Source organism: Physeter macrocephalus, chromosome 16 (assembly GCF_002837175.3).
Source record: "Physeter macrocephalus isolate SW-GA chromosome 16, ASM283717v5, whole genome shotgun sequence".
NCBI lineage: Eukaryota > Metazoa > Chordata > Mammalia > Artiodactyla > Physeteridae > Physeter > Physeter macrocephalus.
The window spans coordinates 87,464,054-87,483,505 of record NC_041229.1 but is presented as its reverse complement, the minus strand read 5'-3'; the positions used below and the strand labels follow the sequence as shown (position 1 = coordinate 87,483,505).

The 19,452-nt window shown below is 45.8% G+C and overlaps 1 protein-coding gene across 1 annotated transcript in view; it reads left to right on the top strand.

Annotated features, from left to right (window-relative positions):
- The first annotated feature begins 1,379 nt into the window (after positions 1-1,379).
- The window catches only part of PAMR1 (peptidase domain containing associated with muscle regeneration 1), a 79,440-nt gene continuing 61,367 nt past the window's right edge, over positions 1,380-19,452 (top strand). The window contains exon 1 of the mRNA XM_007129549.1: positions 1,380-1,538. Within this exon, the coding sequence (XP_007129611.1) occupies positions 1,466-1,538 (73 nt within the window). The 5' untranslated portion in view covers positions 1,380-1,465. The remainder of the gene's footprint in view (positions 1,539-19,452) is intronic.

Below are 19,452 nucleotides of genomic sequence, written 5' to 3'. Positions count from 1 at the left end.
TGAAGCCCCAGTGCTTCCCTGAGTTAGACCTGGGTATGAGTCCTACTTTGCCACTTCCAGCCAAGTGACCTTGAACAAGTCATGTAATCGCTGAGTCTTCGTTTCTGCATCCATACTGTGTGGACAATGCCATCTACTGTACATGGTGACTATAATGGCTAAATAAAATGCTGTATACACAGCATTTTAAGAAGCAGTATGCCTGGTGGCTAGGACTATGGCTTCTGGACCCAAGATGCTTGGGTTCAAACCCTGGCTCTGCCACTTACTGCCTGACCTTGGATGAGCTATTGAACTCTCAAGGACTCAGTTTCCTTATCTGTAAGATGGAGATGATAGGTTTATTTATTTTTTAATTAATTAATTTATTTATTTTTGGCTATGCCTCGTGGCAGGTGGGATCCTAGTTCCCCAACCAGGGATCGAACCCGCATCCCCCGCAGTGGAAGTGGGGAGTCTTAACCACTGGACTGCCAGGGAAGTCCCAGAGATGATAGGTTTATTGTGAGGAATAAATGAGTTAATACATGTAAGGTACTCAGATGCCTGGCACAGAGAAATTGATAAAAAATGTCAGCTATTATCTTGTAAAGCATCCTCCCTCCTCACTTCAACATGTCATTTGCTATCTCTGTACCTAGACTGAACGTCCTCAGAACGGAGGCAATATCCTGTATGTTCTTTTATGCCTGAGCCCAACACCCTGCCTAGCATGTGTGCAGGGGCTTTTATGCTGCTGAACTTACCATAATGGGCGTCATGGGAAGATGAAGAATTTTCCCAGAAGCCTGTAGAGGCAAAGGATAAGATTTCCAAACTGTGATCACCTGGAGCAAATGCTCCAGGTAGGAAGGAGACTTGGGGATACAAGTGGAGGGGGAGGCAGGTTGGCTGCTTTTCTCCTCGCATCACCAGTGCGCCCCCTCTCCCTCGAAGGCAGGCTTTTAATCTAGCAGACTCAGTGTGCGCAGTGAAGGCAGGCAGTGGGCCTCCCATCCCAGGCTCAGGGTGTGGGTGAGGGTGTTGGGGGCAGGTGCTTCAGGCCTCACCTGAGCGGCCCCCAGCCCCGTCTACCTCCGCTCCCATTCAGGGTACTGCGGGCTGCTCCCCTCCCCTCACCGCGCTGAGGGAGCCCAGCCTGACCTGGGCTGGCCTCCGTGCCCCGCAGCTTCCCTTCCAGCCACAGCCTGGGGCCTCTCCGCGTGGCCACACCTCCCGGGCCCCGCAAGGGTTAAGGCAGCCGCGGAGAGGAGAGGTTTGGGCTGACGTCGTTCTGGCTGAAGGTGGTTCCCCTCGGATGAGGATGGGAGAGCCTGGCGAGCTGAAACCCGAGCTCCCGCTCGGCTGGGGCTTGGGGAGGTCCGTGTGAGAGCCTGGGGCTTGGGGAGGTCCGTGTAAGAGCCGCCTGCCCGCCGGCCTCCCTCGGTCCCTCCCCGGCAGTCGCTCCGGGCACCACCGCGGAACGATGGAGCTGGGCTGGTGGCCGCAGCTGGGGCTCACTTTCCTGCAGCTCCTTCTCATCTCCTCCTTGCCAAGAGGTACTGTGGGTAGCATTCAGGACCCCCAGGAGGGGACTTTTCCCTCTTGGGGTTTGGTAGGGGGCAGGACTGGTGGGGGGTCCCAGGAGATGGTGCTTGTGTGTATGTGGGTGGTGGCCGGGGGGGGGGCTTCTTCTCAGTGATAATCTTGGGGGCTTGGCTGGTGATGCTGGAGTGTCTGTCTTTCTGCCTGAGAATGGGACACTGTTTTCTGCCATCCCAACTTGTGGGACTGAACTGCCTCATGAGGGGTACCAGCTTCAGTTTTATTTGCTGGTTTTTTATTTTAGCTTTTTAAAGCACAAAATTACCTCCGGGAATCTACCCAGTGTCAGGTACCCCCCCCTGACATGCAAAAGTTAAATTTCCCACTGGAAAAAGCCCCCTCAGAGGTGAGCTGGAAGGAAAGAGGAGGATGAGAGCAGGGCTTGCAGCGAGGGTGTCCCTCTGGGGCATCTTGCTTGATGAAATCTTACAGTTACAACCCTTCAGAACAGATTCCCAGCAAGGGAGATGTACTCACTCAGCATATATACACTTCCTTTCTGATAAGAATGAGAAAGAAGAAAGAAAAGCCGAGGTGAAGAGTGCAAGTCGTTTCTGGGGAAGCACAGTGTTTGTTTAGAAAGAGCTGTGGCTTCTGTGTTTTTCACATGTCATTTTCCTGAGCCACGAAACCCATGTCAAATGGGCTCCTGGGGCAAGTGAGGCTGAAACGAGACACAGAGGTCTTGGGAGCCTCTTGACCTAGCAGAAGCAAGGAGAGGGCAGGCCTGTCCTCTGCTCCCAGGCAAGCAGGGAAGGAGGACTTCTTAGGATCATCTGTCCTATGGCTGGAGAGGCCAGGTGTCGGGAGGTAGGGTGAGACCTCAGGAGATAAGGACCGGTTGAAATGTACACACATGATAAAATAGGGCAACTTTGCAGAGGAGCAGGGAGGGTGTGAGCTTTTGCTACTCTCCTTGTGCGGGGGTTACCTGTCACCTGTGCTGGTTACCTGTCACCTGTGCTCTACTTGAGAGGTGGATGCTCCATTGCTGCACATAGCTGGCAAGTGCCTGAGAGTGAGACAGAGTAAGTGGGAGTGGTGAGGGTGTAAAATGCAATCACCTACTGTAGAAGAGGAGCTGGACCATGGGGCATATCCCTTCATGATGAACAAAAAGCCAAGGTACAAAAAAAGAAACACCCATTTTGGTGAATACTTCTCATCTACCTGTAGCCTGCCAGCCCCAGGTGAAATCTTCCTTGGTGATTTACTCTCAAGCTGGAGAGAGTGTTTCATTTGAATTTTGCCTCACTGGCCTCTGGAACAGCCCAAAGACCATAATGTAGGAGCCCAGGAGGGGGCAGTCTGATCATCCATAAACCCAGACACTTGCCCCAGGGGGTAAGTTGGTGAATTTTCCCTAAGGCTCATTCCTGTTCCACCTCTGCCTTTTGGAGCTGAACTTTCAAGGCATGGTGGCCCGAGCCCAACTCCAGAGGAACCTGGTTCCTTCTGAAGTACCAGGGCTCCGAGGTCTAGTTTGCTCATCCCTGCATCAGCACGCCCCTGCTTCTTTTTTTCTAACGTGGCAGGTAAGATGGCTGAAACCCAGAAAAGTTAAAAACCAAAGCTCAGCTGCCCCTTTTTTCTTGCCCAGGATCCGAAAAACCCATTTTTTCCTGAACTGAGAATCTCTTTTACCTTTTGCTATGGAAAAGCTTCAGGGTGGGTACGCGGCGTCTGGGCAGCCGAGCTGCTGACTGAACCAGAGAGCAACTTCACGTGTCTAGCAAGGATATTTCATCGTTGAGCATTCGCATTTAGAGGGAACATGGAGGGATGGAGTGGAGAAGGAAGCTATTTCTTCAAGTTGTGAGTGAAAGAGTCCACTCCCTGCTGGAGTTCTGGATCTGGCCCTGTCAAGGAAAGCTTAGCAGCATATTTCCTCTAATTACTTTTCTTAAGAGAGCATCTGATGAAATGTAAACATCCATGGGGATGGCACAGCAGACGGTTGTGGCTCATCGACTTGGGACACGTGTCTGAGGATGAAAATCCAAACATCGGGCCAAGTGATAACCCAATATAAACAGCATGTTAGGGGAGAAACCCAACTCCACTGACTTCACCAAATAGCAGTAGCTCTGCCAGCAGGATTCTGCCTAAAAGGAACAACTCATTTAAAAGATGTGACTCTGGGGAGTGAAACCTTAATATGAATAACTTCACAAGTGTCGCTTCCAACAGACATTAGCTGGTGGGGAATGAGCATCAAGGCATTTGGGGAAGATAATCTGAAGCACAGATATTCAGTGGGCAGGAGAAGCCAACCGAGAAAGGGAATGTGGAAAGAAAGCAAGGGGGAAGGAGTGACAAGAAAAATTAGATGTTGGTTTATAATGGGATGTGTTAGCAAATTCCAAGGAGAGAGGTATGAAAATTGGGCCTTCTTGGCAGGGCTAGATTTTTGTGGGGACCATGAAGAGGGTGTTCCCCAGATACATATTCTGAGAACTCCTGGCTTCTCCAACAGGGAAATAATTTGAGGGTGGGATCATTGGTTTAGGGAGCTGGGAGTAACTGTAGAGATCATTTAGTTCGAGTACCTCAAATGCAGAGGACAAGGAGAGTAAACATCTGTGAGCATTTATGATGTGCCCAGTGTTTGAACCAAAGCAGGGTAGGTGCTGTTTCCAGATGAGGTTTAGAGGGGGTCTGTAACCTGTCCAAAGATATACAGGCACAGTTCTGAAAAAGGTAAACATTTGATCTAGTAATTCCACCTCTGGGCATATACACAAAATAAGTCAAAGCAGGAACTCCAGCAGATATTTGTACACCAGTGTCCACTGCAGCATTATTCCCAATAGCCAAAAGGTGGGAAAACCCCACGTGTCCATCAATGGATAAACAAAATGTGGTATGTACATATAGTGGAATATTATTCAGACTTAAAAAGGAGTGAAGTTCTGACACAGCCTACAACATGGATGAACCTTGAAAACATTATGCTAAGTGAAAGAAGCCAGACACAAAAGGACAAATCCTGTATGATTCCATTTATATGAAGTACCTAGAGACGTCAAATTCATAGAGGCAGAAAGTAGAACAGTGGTTACCAGGGGCTGTGGGGAGGAAAGATTGAGGAGTTAGTGTTTAATGGGTGTAGAGTGTCAGTGAGGGATGACGGAAACATTCTGGAGATGTATAGTGGTGATGGTTACACAAGCCACTGAACTGTACACTTAAAAGTGATTAAAATGGTAAATTTATGTTATTTACATTTTGCTGTAATAATGATAAAAAAGAGAACACAAGCAGATTAGCGGAGCCTGGCGTGAGCCCAGACTGTCGAATTCCCGAGCTCAAGCTCATGTGGTACTTGGCTGACTTAAACTCACGTATCTAACAGCATCATATACTGATGCACATGTGATCATGGCATGGCTTCAGGACACACGTGGCGGGGGGAGGGTTCTTGCTAGCTCCAGTTCGGGTGGCACTTGCTGCTCTTTTGGGAGTGACTTTGGCAAAGACGGAGACTGTAGCACCGAAGGATTGGCAGCCTTCGGGTCAAAGGTCTGCGGAAGTAGCTAGTAGGATATGATGCTTAAAAATGTTTTGAACCTGAATGCTTTGAAGTAGGCTGGGTCCCCTCTCTGGCCTGACACCCTGCATTCTCAATTCACACGTATGTTCTCTGCTAGTCTCTACTGGCATTTGCATTTTTGACCTCCATTCCTGGGAGGGATGGGGCCGAAATGGAGAGTGAAAGAGAGAAAGTGGAAGGCTGTGTACTGAATGGGGGGAAGCACAAGTGAGAATTTCATAGCAGACAGGACTTTTAAAAGAAGGAACGTAAATATATTTTAACTTGTGTGTTTTGTGGAACGTAATCTCACCTCTATGACCACCAACTCTTTGGTAAAATGTTCTACTCTCAGGAATGCTCTTGAGAGTGAGCTTTTGGTGGAAACTGAGGGTGAGGCTTGGTGTTATGTTTGGGTCAGTAAGCTAGGGACAAAGCACCTCTGGACCCAGAGGCAGATGTGACCTGGAGCATGTAAGTCCCTTAGAAATATCCAGAAGCCTTAGGGAGGGCTTTGGAATGCTCCTGGCAGGGACCATGGGTTTGACTTAAACTTATCTGCATCTGGGTTACCCTGGCTAGACAGCAATGGCTGAGATAATGGCGTCTCATGGCGTCTGGAGGACCTAATGACTGGCCTTAAGTCAGAAAATTATTTCCATCTGCCCTACTCGGGGTGGCCAATCCCGATGCATGAGAAAACCTCTCTACCTTCCTCCCCTGAGCCCAGCTCTAGACGCTGCAATTGATCTGGGGTATGTGCAAATTGGGAAAAGTGCCATTTCAGTGATAAATGAGAGAAGGTGGTGCCCTGCTCCTCCCACATGTGGGAGAACCTGTCACCCTCACTTTGTGGATACTTGAAAGTCATAGGAGCCCAGATCCCTTTCCTCTTATTTTATTTTAAAGGGGAGGGAGAAGCAATGTTTACATTTTCTAATTCCTGAATTCCATGGCAGAGGACCCAGAGGGCAACTGGAGCTTTGAAAGCTACCAGATCAGTGGCAGAAAGTCTATCAGAGTCCAAGCGTGGTCTATGTTTAAGGAGTTCTGTTCGTCAGTCATCATGAGATCTGGGCCAAAGCATTAGGTTTATAATGGAGAGAAAGAAGTAAAATGCAGGAAAAAAATCAAACCTCATATCTATAAACAAAACCACCCACAGAAGGCAGAGAATTCGTGTTGGCTGGAGATATTCCACTCTCTTAACCAGTGGGACTTTCTACTACTCCCGCCGCACTGCCCAACCCACCAACAATGACTCCTTTCATTGTTCTCAGTTGTTATTCGTGATACAGACACAGAGCCCATGTGGGCTGAGAGTGGAGTAGGTAGGGCTGCACATCAGATTCTTCACTGGTGATGGTGGAAACACCAGTGGTGGAAGCCTCCATACCTAAGGGACCAGATCCCAAATAATCTACTGAGTTTGTGGTAAATACCAGGCACTCTCCTATGTGCTTTACATGTATTTATTTAATCCTCACAACACATCTAGAAGCTAATTAGTATTGTTATTATCCCTAGTTTACATAGGAGGGAACTGAGAGGTACAGTACTGGTCCAGGTCACAGAGCTGGACGTCCATGATTTGAACCCAGACAGCCTGACCCCATTATGCATGCACCGAAACACTACACAACACTGCCACGGTCAGCAGGGGGTCCAACTATGGTAGATCTGCTGGCAGAATCATAAAGACTGTGGTGTTAGTAAAGAATTCTGGTTATCCCTTGGATATTCCAGGAGCTGAGAATGGCCTCAGGGAGGTCATGTGCTCACCACTGTGGGGGCAGAGTGGATGTGAGAGATGAGGGAGAGACCTCAGCAGCCCCAGTGGGACCACATGGAACCCAAGAGGAGCCATTTTCTAAAGGAAACAGGAGTGTTAAGCAGATTGCAAATCCCGCCAATTTCTGGGGTAGCTTTCCACAGGCTCATGCATCTCATTCTGATTAGATGTGGGAAGTGAGAATTTCTTTGTTCCATGGTCAGCCTTTATAATCAAAATCATGTGTCTGCTTGTGGAGGGACAGAATTAAGGATGAGACATGCTTCAAGCCTGGCCCTGACACTGTTTAGCGCTGCTCCTTTATGGATTTATTCTGTCAAGATCGTCAAAGTGTAAACTCTTAGGCTCTGGGACAGGAGCAGCAGGCCTGGCATGAGTAAAGGGAAGCGTTTTTTCTTTCTTCTTTTTTTTTTGGCATAACACAGTTGATGGATATTGCAGGGGATGGAAATGTAGACTCCCTCCATTAATGCTCAGATGGTTTTTTTTGTTGTTGTTGTTGTTGTTTTTTGCGGTACGCGGGCCTCTCACCGTTGTGGCCTCTCCCGTTGCGGAGCACAGGCTCCGGACGCGCAGGCTCAGCGGCCATGGCCCACGGGCCCAGCCGCTCCGCGGCATGTGGGATCCTCCCGGACCGGGGCACGAACCCGTGTCCCCTGCATCGGCAGGCGGACTCTCAACCACTGCGCCACCAGAGAAGCCCCTCAGGTGGGTTTTGAATGAGGATCAGCTGTCCACTAGACACTAATGTCTTGGGTCCTTTGTCAAATGGTTTAGAGAAGTGACCCCCTCGGCAGAGCAGCAAATAAAGACACATGTTTCTGTCACTCTCTGCCTCTGGAGTTGGGGAAATGCCTTTGTTCCTGCAGTGTAAACATCTTTATCACTGCCCTCTCCGAGGCTCTGGCTGTCTCAGAGGGTTGAGTTAGTGCTTTGGCAGCCAGTGTCAATGTAAGTAGAAGTCTGGTCAGTTGGTTTGATGATTGGAAACCCAGGGCTGCTGCTGCCAGAACAGAGTGAGGAACACATTCAGGCAACTTTAGCTCATGGGAAGATGCAGCAATTGTCCTCGTAAGTGGAATTTATGGTTGGTTACAATAAATTTCCAACCAGTTTTTAACGTCTGGGTGAAGGAGGGATGTTGGCCTGCTTTGCTTCAAGTCAAATCATCTGAGGACTCTGAGGGACCAAGGTGTCAATGTTTTTCAAACCCAGTTCCATGTCCACTTACTTCATAGGACTCCTTTGAAGATGATCAATGAATCCCCTGCATCATGGGATCCCACCTCGGAAGTCAACAGTGATAGTAGAGAACGCCTGAGATATCCCAGGACAAGTTGCCTGAGCTTAGCTTCCATCTGGTAGCATCTACTATATTTTTCAATATACCACTTGGCTCACCTGGATGCAAGCAGAAGGGAGGGCTTGTCTGGTATAAAGAATCTTTATTCTTGGTCTGGCTTTCTGCCTCCCAGTGGGTGATTGAGTGCCTGCTTTTAAGCGATGTTCTGCCTCCTTTCTGTACAAGCCTGGCTCCTCTGGCCCATCAATGGTAGAAAAGAACAAGTGAGCAGCGCAAGCCTTTACGGAAATGAGATGTAAACTGCACCACACAAAGAGCAAAAAATATTCAGCAGTAATGGACCCAATGGATTCCTTCTACTGTAAAATAGAGACCCCGAAAGGTCATCACAAGAGCCATTTCTAACATCAGTCTTTGACACAAATAACCTGACCCTGGAAATCACACATGCCTCATGTATCCACATTCATGTATTTATTCAGCAGACTTTATCAAGCACCTACCAGGTGCCAGGTGTGATCCTAGGTGCTGGAGACAGGATGATGAATAAAAGGCCTTTTCCTTAAGGCACTTTCTTTCTTTTTTTTTTAAACATCTTTATTGGAGTAAAATTGCTTTACAATGGTGTGTTAATTTCTGCTTTATAACAAAGTGAATCAGCTCTACATATACATATGTTCCCATATCTCTTCCCTCTTGCGGCTCCCTCCCTCTCACCCTCCCTATCCCACCCCTCCAGGTGGTCACAGAGCACTGAGCTGATCTCCCTGTGCTATGCGGCTGCTTCCCACTAGCTATCTATTTTACATTTGCTAGTGTATATATGTCCGTGCCACTCTCTCACTTCGTCCCAGCTTACCCTTCCCCCTCCCCGTGTCCTCAGGTCCATTCTCTATGACTGCCTCTTTATTCCTGCCCTGCCCCTAGGTTCTTCAGAACCTTTTTGTTTTTTGTTTTTTTAGATTCCATATATATGTGTTAGCATAGGTATTTGTTTTTCTCTTTCTGACTTACTTCACTCTGTATGACAGTCTCTAGGTCCATCCACCTCACTACAAATAACTCAATTTCGTTTCTTGTTATGGCTAAGTAGTATTCCATGGTATATATGTAAGGCACTTTCTTTAAGGTTGAGAGAGCTTATGGTCCAGCCTGGTATTTTCCAAAGCAGGTTTCATGGAATACTAATCCTAAAGGATATTCAGCAGAAGTAAACAAAACCTAGGACATCATGATGGAATTAGTTTGGGGGATGTGGGAGTTAACTATGTGCAAAGAATGTTATAGACTTGGCAAAGCCCTACAATAAAGAAAGCTGTTATTAGCATTTACCAAGTTGTTTGGCCACAGAACCTTTATTCACATAACACCTTATACCATCCAGTGGATCTAGTGCTCCACCATTTGGAAAACTCAGGTCTCTTGCCCATAATGAATAAAACATTGAAGAATATCTTCACCCTTATAGAGGATGGGCTAAGAAGGGAATTTGAAAATCTACAAAACATGAGCTTTTCTTCAGACTTCTGCTGAGAGATGGACGGGAAGTCTGATGTCCTAGTCCCTTCACACTTGCTGAGATGTTGAAAGAACTGTGGAGGTGATCCTGACCACACTGCTGTAAGGAAAGTCCTCACCAGCATCGACCTGCATAGTTCACCAAGAAAACTCATTTCTTGTCTATAAGTTGTTTAAAGTAATGTGGTTACCCTGGGATCACTGGTCAAACTGAGGTGTGGGTCCGATTAATGCACATCTATGATGATGTGGCAGTTCTGGGGAGCGATAAGAGCTGTGACTTGACTTCCCGACTACATTGTATCCTTGGTGACAGTCACACTGTCTCCTCTTCAAAAATAAGGAGAATATGGGACTTCCCTGGTGGCACAGTACTTAAGAATCCACCTGCCAATGCATGGGACAGGGTTCGAGCCCTGGTCTGGGACGATCCCACATGCCGCGGAGCAACTAAGCCCGTGTGCCACAACTACTGAGCCTGCACTCTAGAGCACACAAGCCACAACTACTGAAGCCTGTGCACCTAGAGCCCGTGCACCACAACGAAGAGTAGCCCCCGCTCACCGCAACTAGAGAAAGCCCGCGTGCAGCAACGAAGACCCAATGCAGCTAAAAATAAAAATAAAATAAATTTTAAAAAAATTAAAAAAAAACAATAAGGAGAATATTTGGGCATCCTTCTAGTCCCTGGGGGCACTGAGTCCAAGGTCTGTTCATTACCAATTAACCTCTCCCTTCCCCCCTCTAACACACGCGGGTTTGTCTCCAGTGTTTTTTTATTTACCCCGCTGTCTGCCAGTTCTAGTATAGCTACCATGACCCTGATTTGCACAACCCTGAAGTGGTCTGGGCTGTTTACACTGGGACTGTATCCCCTAGAGACAGAATGTGAGTTTGAGCTGTTCATCTACCCCTTGTTTGCTGTTTCTGGGAACAGCTTTATTCCTGCCTTTCCTAAATATTGTTCTTGTTGTCACGCGACACGGCTTCTCCCTTGCCCCTAGCATTGCCTGCCTTGTCTCTCTGCCCAGACTTGCTTCAGAACAGTGGCAATGCATAAGGAATAAAACCAGCTGTTCCTTTTAAGGGCTTGCCGCCTAAGCAGACTTGAGTAACCATATCCCTCTCAGCAAAGATTCAGCCCTTGCTTGCCATATTTATGGATTTCATTTTTGATATAGACGTCTTAGTATGGATGTGTTCAAGTTTGAATACACATGTACACAGAAAAATAAAAGTGTAGCTATGGTTATGTATATACTTATGTGTGTATATGTATGGATGTGTATAAACATAGGGTGTAGAGTATTATGGTTTAAAATATGGGCCAGGTTTGAAACTTGCCTCCATCAGTTATGGCTGGTTTTCTTGGCAAGTTACTTAACCTCTTTAATGTGGCTGTATCACCTCTTAGCCTATACACTGAGGATAATAGTGTCTTTATATAGGTTTATTGCAGGTGTTAAATGAGATAACCTATTTATTGATTTACTTATTTATTTATTTTAAAATTTTTCTTGGGGTATAGTTGATTTATAATGTTGTGTTAGTTTCAAGTGTACAGCAAAGTGAATCTGTTATACATATACATATATCAACTCTTTTTTAGATTCTTTTCCCAAATAGGCCATTACAGAGTATTGAGTAGAGTTCCCTGTGCTATACAGTAGGTTCTTATTAGTTATCTATTTTATACATAGTAGTGTGTATAGGTCAATCCCAATCTTCCAATTTATCCCTCCCCCTCTTTACCCCCGATAACCATAAGTTTATTTTCTACATCTATAAGTCTCTTCCTGCTTTGTAGGTAAGTTCATTTGTAGGCTTTTCTTTTTTAGATTCCACTTATAAGCGATCTCATATGATATGTCTTTCTCTGTCTGACTTACTTCACTCAGTATGACGATCTCTAGGCGGTCCAGTGGTTAAGACTCCACGCTTTCATTGCAGGGGCACAGGTTCGATCCCTGGTCGGGGAACTAAGATCCTGTATGCTGCGTGGCACGGCCAAAAAAAAAAGTAGCCTATTTAAAATAGTATAATGCTTTGCAAAAAGGGAGCACTCAGGAAATTAAAGTCATCTTCTATTCCTCTCCTTTCTGCTATTTTTCCCACTAGCACACGTTTCACAAGGAATTAAGAAGGAGAAATATTGGGTGTTCTCTCTATAGTAGGATGGAAGTTACATGGTCCTCTTGAGGCCCACTCCACCTTGGTCCACAGTCCTATCCTACTCATCTGTTACTCTGTGTCAGGGAAAAAATATTCCTAAAGATTCACCATATGTTTATTTCTTTGAGACTTGCTTTCTCCCCTTGCTTTTATCATGCATCTGCCTTCCAGCCTTAGGCTGAAATGCCTTCCACATGCTGTGCCTAAGTTTGTCCATGTTTGAAATATGGCTGGTGGTAGATTCTTGCAGGGGTTTGAGCGGATGGTGTCTTTCAGAGTAGGTGATTCTGGGTCAATGATGTTGTCTCCCAAACATGAGATGTTGCTCGTGACCATCTGTTGTGATTCAAGGGTAGAGCCAGCCAGGAATCCTCAGGCAAAAAGAAGTTCCCCTTCATCTTGTTCTAGCTTGCAGAACTGGAGAAGGCAATTCTAATGAGGGCTAGCCTGCACGAAGCTGCCGCCAGCTTAGGGCTTAGTGAACCATAGGACATGCCATTATAAATGCATCACCCTCGCTCAAGCTGACATCTGCTCTTGGCCATCTGCCTTTGGTAGAAGGAAAATCTGGCTTCTGCCTGGCATCAGTGAACCTGGATGTGAAGACAGTAACACTTACTCTGGAAGCTCTTGGCAAAGGGGCGGGTGTGGTTGACCAAGACCCCCTTATAGCCCTGACACACTCTGACTCAGAAAGAAGGTTTTAAAAGTGTTGAGAATTGAGGAGCAGTTGGGATCATTTGTAGAATTCTTAGGTGTGGGGAAATCCAGATTGGATTTTTAGGGTGTAGCTTAAGTTTTAGTGTTTTTAATTTTTTTTTTTTTTTTTTGCTGTACCCGGGCCTCTCACTGTTGTGGCCTCTCCCATTGCGGAGCACAGGCTCCGGACGCGCAGGCTCAGCGGCCATGGCTCACGGGCCCAGTCGCTCCGCGGCATGTGGGATCTTCCCTGACCGGGGCACGAACCCGTGTTCCCTGCATCGGCAGGCGGACTCTCAACCACTGCGCCACCAGGGAAGCCCAGTTTTATTGTTTTTAACTTAGACATTCTAATACTTTGCTTGATATAATATTTGCTGAGTTCTATTGCCAAGTACATTTAGATGCATTATTAAATTATATTTTTAGTACCCAATGCTAATAAAAAATAAGATCTATTCAGCTCATATTCCAGTGTTTGAAATAACCCAGAAGCAGCTGTCCTTCAAGGATTTCCAGCCCCGTTGTTGAGGATAATGGCAACTTGGGGCTCTTCCAAGATGCTCGAGTTTGGGTTTTGTTCCCTTTGCCTATAGATGTAGAACTTCTATTTCTGGAAGACAAGCAGCAGGAGGTGAGGTATGTCCTAGTTAAAAAGGTGTCTGAAGAGGAGGTATGAGAAGAAAGAGGTCAGGAAATCTAGAAGCAAGGGGGAGGAACCCAGAATGCCATGATACAAGCAAGAACGGACTGCTTGAAAATGCCATGTATGTGTGGGCCTCTGGAGGAGACATTATTACTCACCCCCTCTGCTCCCTGAGCCATCTGTATTTTAGCTACACGTGATGGTTTTTAAAAACTTTTTTATTGGGGTATAGTTGATTTACAATGTTGTGTTAGTTTCAGGTGTATAGCAAAGGGAATCAGATATATATATATAATCTCCATTCTTTTTCAGATTCTTTTCCCATATAGGTTATTACAGAATATTGAGTAGAGTTCCCTGTGCTTTACAGTAGGTCCTTGTTAGTTATCTGTTTTATACATAGTAGTGTGTATATGTTAATCCCAATCTCCTAATTTATCACTTCCCCCCACGTTTCCCCTTTGGTAACCATAAGTTTGATTTTGAGATCTGTGAGTCTGTTTCTGTTTTGTAAAAAAGTTCATTTTGTATCATTTTTATTAGATTCCACATGTAAGTGATATTGTATGATATTTGTCTTTGTCTGACTTACTTCACTTAGTATGATAATCTCTAGGTCCATCCATGTTGCTGCCAATGGCATTACTGCATTCCTTTTTATGGCTGAGTAGTATTCCATTGTATACATGTACCACATCTTCTTTATCCATTGATGGTTTTTCATCCTACAGAGAATAATGGTAATAGCGCAACAAACATGCGATTTTTCTTCGAAAGCGCTTTATGCTCATTGCCTCTTTAACTGCAGTGACATTAACAACCCTATCAATCTACGTCCATTCTCTTGAGGTTTGGGGGAAATGCCACAGCAAGGTGTCTTGTCTGTGGTTGTCCAGCAGCATACAAGAGGGACAGATTTGGTATTAAAATTTGGGTGGTCTGATTACCAGGTGTGTTCATTTCACCAATGCTGCATTCTTAATCTGTAAAGTCAAAGTTGTGAACTCTCTAGAATCAAAATACTGTGTTGGAAAGAATAAGACTGGCCCCAGGAAGAGCTGGCTTCTAATCTTTCTTCTTTCACCTGAAAGCTCTGCCACCGGGGACAATTTATTTACCCTCTCTGTTCCTCAGTTTCCTCATCTGTTAAATGAAAACAATGATACTTACTTTGAAGGGTGGCTCTGAGGAGTCAGTGAGCTGCTATGTTTGAGAGGTTCAGCTCCATTTCTGTGGGGGCTGGGACCCAGGGAGAGAGGAGAATGAATGAGGAGTGACCGTGTGCAGCAGAGTGCTTAATAAAGCATGAAGAGGGGAAGGAAGTGAAAAACTGATTTTTGCTTCCCTACCCCTCCCCAATGTACTGCTGTCAACAAACTAGATTTCTAGGGAATCCATTGTAAGTTTTCTCACTGCTGATACCCAAAAGGGGGTGATGGAGGCGTTGACTTTCCAGCTATCACTACCTCGTTAACAAGAGGAGCTGTGAGCAGGGAAAGACCAAGGTCACTGAAGTTGGGAATCCAGCCAGGCTGGGACTGAGGGTCATGGTGACGGGATGGTTCTCAAAGGCTCCGGAGGAGATATTGAGTCACCAAGGGCCCCAGTAACCGTTCCATCACCCCTGACTCACAGCATTTCTGTCTGGGATTTGCCTGGCACCTGTCATTGCCCGCGTGGAGTGGGCGGTCAGACCTTCAGGTGGTTAGGAATGTTGTGTGTTAGAAATCAATACAGGGGGAGTTCAGATAGCACGAGAGGAGGCGGGGGAATGAGTGGGGATGAGAGCGGAGCCCAAGCTGCCTAGCTGCAGGACTCTGATTCCTACATCTTTTTTCTCCCTCTGGTCTTAGATGGTTTATAAAATGCAGGACAGTAAAACACTCAGTAGAAATTTTCATTAAATGTGGTTAGAGGGGAGGGCTGTGGGGGCTTTGATGGATGCAAAGGCAGACTCTAACATCAAGGAGGAGCGGCCGCATGATGAGAACACCTTTCTTTGCCACCTTCTGGGGTGGCCTGTGGTCTGACAACTGACATTTCCACCGTATATGGAACAGTCTGACTCATGTTTCCATCAAGAATTCTCTGACTTTTTTCAGACTTACCTTAACAACTATCATGTCAACAGATTTCCTTAAAACCTAGCGTTGAAAGCGTGCCACTTGGAGACGATGCTGAGGAGACACAGTGGTTCCCTCTGGCCTCCTGTGGAGTTAAGCCCCTGCTGTCTGAGGGATTAAGTGTTCTCATCTTGTCGGCAGTAGAAATGCATCCGTGTTGGAGAGCCTTAACGCAAGCTGCCTGGCTGATGAGGGGCTGTGAAAATAACGCTGACGGCCGTGATGACAGCCAACTCTCTCTCACTCATTTGTTCATTTGTTCACCACATCTATGAAAGCCAGACCTGTGCCAGTCGGTCAGCATTGTTTTCATTGCCTTGGTATTTGCATGGATAAAACAGGACTGAGCGGTTAAGTGTCTTCCGTTTTCCAACGTGAATTCAGGAAAAACCAGAGCTGGACCAATATAACTGAGCTCTTCACTCTGGATAGGAGATACCAGGATGGCTGCCCCAAGCGTGGCAGCTGAGGAAGGGCTTGGGCAAAGCCTGTGATACCAAAGTACTCTGCATCTCTTTTTTTATTTGTTTACCCTGATTTTAAAAAGAGGGGAGAGAAGCAGATGCACATATAGGATAATGATGCAGCAGTTTAAAATCACTTTTGAAGATTACTCAAGGTCAAGAGAAAATGTGATTAAAGTAAAGAAGAAGAGCAGTTTCTTTTCTTTTAAAAAATATTTATTTATTTATTTGGCTGCACCGGGTCTTAATTGCAGCACGTGGGATCTTCATTGCCACGTGTGGGATCTTTAGTTGGGACGTGTGGAATCTAGTTCCCTGAGCAGGGGTTGAACCCGGGCTCCCTGAATTGGGAGTGTGGAGTTTTAACTGCTGGACCACCAGGGAAGTCCCGAAGCAGCGCAGTTTCTTTCTTTCTTTCTTTTTTTAACATCTTTATTGGAGTATAATTGCTTTACAATGTTGTGTTAGTTTCTGCTGTATAACAAAGTGAATCAGCTATACGTATACATATATCCCCACAGCCCCTCCCTCTTGCGTCTCCCTCCCATCCTCCCTATCCCACCCCTCTAGGTGGTCACAAAGCACCGAGCTGATAAAAAAAAATAATAATAATAATAGGTTACCAGTTTTGAGAGGTAAGAAGATAATCTACACATCTAGCATTTTCTACATGTGGAAATGTGTGTCCACTGAAAGAAAACAATTGAAAGATAGACAATATAATATTAAGGTTATTTCTGAGTACTTCTTACTCCTTTATGTATGATCTTATTATTTGAAGCTTTCACAAGGAATCTTTTACATTAAAATATGGAGTGTTTTTTTTTTGTTTTTTTGCGGTACGCGGGCCTCTCACTGCCGTGGCCTCTCCCGTTGCGGAGCACAGGCTCCGGACGCGCAGGCTCAGCGGCCATGGCTCACGGGCCCAGCCGCTCCGCGGCATGTGGGATCATCCCGGACCGGGGCGCGAACCCGGTTCCCCTGCATCGGGAGGCGGATTCTCAACCACTGCGCCACCAGGAAAGCCCTGGAGTGTTTTATATAGAAAAAAATATTTTGTCCAATGGAAGAGTTAGAGATGAATGAATGCATATGGTGCCTGGAACTTTGTAAGTTCAATTTTGCTATGTGATTATGGGCATGTGCTTGACCTTTTGGTGCCTTGGTTGATCCCAAAGTGGTGCTCTATGAGTTCTTGGTGCTTAATATGCACTTATTTCCTGGGAAGCACTGACAGGATAAAACTCATTTGCAGCTTAATAACTCTTTGTTCTCAAACATGGAAGACAAAGTAACAGTTGCTCAACTATAGCAGCCCCTGAAACTAGAGGTTGTCCTGGCCTGTTTCCAGGCTAAGGAAGCAGCAGGCTGTTCACCCCCTCCCTAAACCTGGAATTCTGTGGGCCTCCCTTCCCACTCAGAATTCCCTAAAAAACGTCTTTGGCATTTCTCTGTGCTTCTTCCCTACTTAGCTCTTTTTATCACTGGTAAAGTGAAGAGGTTAGAGTAGCTTATTTTAAATTACAAGAAAATGTATTACCTACCTCACTGGGTCATCTTGAAAATTAAATTACATGAACAGTATAAAAGCCCTTTAGCTAAACAAATGTTAACGTGATTTAGCATGCATATAGGAAAACATTCAGTAGCTTCTCCTGCTGTTGGTATTTCTTTAAATCCTAGTTTCTGGAACTGACCTTTAGCATCATATTGAAATCGCCTGAAATTTGTACAGCTGAAGACAAATGACCAATGTGCCCTTTGTCCATTTAATTCTAATAAATGGAGAAGAAAAAGTCCAGGAGATCACTTTTGTCTGCTTATTGTATTTTCAAACCTCTTCAGCTGATCAACTTTAAATATTTCTCATAGAATATTTCACTTACCTGTTTGTTTCTTACATGTATGTTTTGGGGGCACTTTCCTGTTTCTGATCCAGCGAGGGGAGAAGGAAGGGTGATGGACTTACCAGACCAGAGGAGCCGAGTCAACAAAAGCATTAAAACCGTCCCCTCCTCCATCACTTCCGTATTCCTGAGAAGTGGTCTTATCTTGGCAAATAGATTTTTATTTGTGATTTTACTTAAACCCCCTTAACCCTGCGAGTCCTGTAGATTTGGTGCTAATGTCCCTGCATGACCACCCACTTGTTCTCACAGCATCCTACATGTCCTCATCACAATGAGTGATCGTGTGTTTGTGGTATCCTTTATCCAACGTCTACTCCTCTACAAAACTGTGAGTTCCATGGGCCCGTAACGGTGTCTGTTCTCTCCATTGTATCCCAATACCCAGCCTCCTACCTGGGATGTAGCAGACATTCAATAAATACTTGTGGGATGAAACAATGAATTCATCCGTTCACCCACACCCTTAGCACTGTGCTCAGTGGGAAAGCTGAGGACCAGAGTGGTTAAATGACTGGCTGTGGGTTAACCTTTCTTTTGAGAAGACACAGTTTGTTAACTGTGGATACTGTAACATATTACCACAGACTTAGTGACTTAAAACAGCGCAAGTGTATTTTCGTACCATTCTGGAGCTCAGGGGTCTGAAATAAGTCTTAGGAAGCCAAAATCTAGGTGATGGCAGGCCTGTGTTCCTTCAGGATGCTCTAAGGGAGAATCTGTTTCCTTGCCTCATTCAGCTTTTAGAGGCTGCCTGCATTCTTTGGATTGTGGTCCCTTCTTCCAACTTGAAAACACATCACTCCTGTCGGTCCAGTGCTTCTGTCCTCACATCTCTGTTTCTGACTCTGACCCTCCTGCCTCCCTCTTATAAGGATCCTTGGGATTACATTGGTCCCACCTGGACAAGCCAGCATTCTCTACCCATTTCAAGATCCTTAAACTAGTCACATCTGCAAAATTCCTTTTGTCCTGTAAGGTAACATTTTCATGGGTCCTGGAGGTTAGGATATGGACCTCTTTGGGGCTACCACACAGAGTCCTTGGAAAGGAGCCAGCTGGCTGACTTGGCAGACAGCATAGAAATGGGTTTCCCTGGGATCATTCGCTTTGGCTAAGATGATACAATACTCTGGACCTTACCTATAAAATTATTGTAATGCGTTAGGGAGGGCAGAGGTGGGCTTGCTCATTGAAATAAAGAGAAATGCCATTGAAGGCATTTTAGGGAATTAATTTCCCAGGTAAAGGGAGGCCCGCAGTATTCCATGGCTGGGCCAGACGTGGACTAGCCAGCTGCTTAGGGAAAACAGGATTTGCCCTCTACTGGAGTAGAGCAGACCTTACTTGGCCTCCCATATTTTATTACAAGGCTTATAAAAGCTGCAAGCAATGTTTATTCTGTCAGTGTCCCCCAAGAGTCATTAGTACTTGTACATTCTTAGAAAACAAAAAAACACACAAAAAACAAAAAACAAAAAAAAATTCTTAGAAAACCTAGAAGGATGGAGTGCTTGCCCTCGGGTTGGCAGGGGGAGGGGTAAGACATGAGCCACACCCCGCAGGCATATTAGATGTTCAGAGAGTGGAGAAGTCATACAGCTGGACAAGGCAGGGGCTGGCGCCAAGGAATTGAGACCCAAGTTGGGCAACCGGGACCAACTGTTCTAGACCCTTCACCATGGGAGGGAAAGTGCCCTGGTTCTGATATC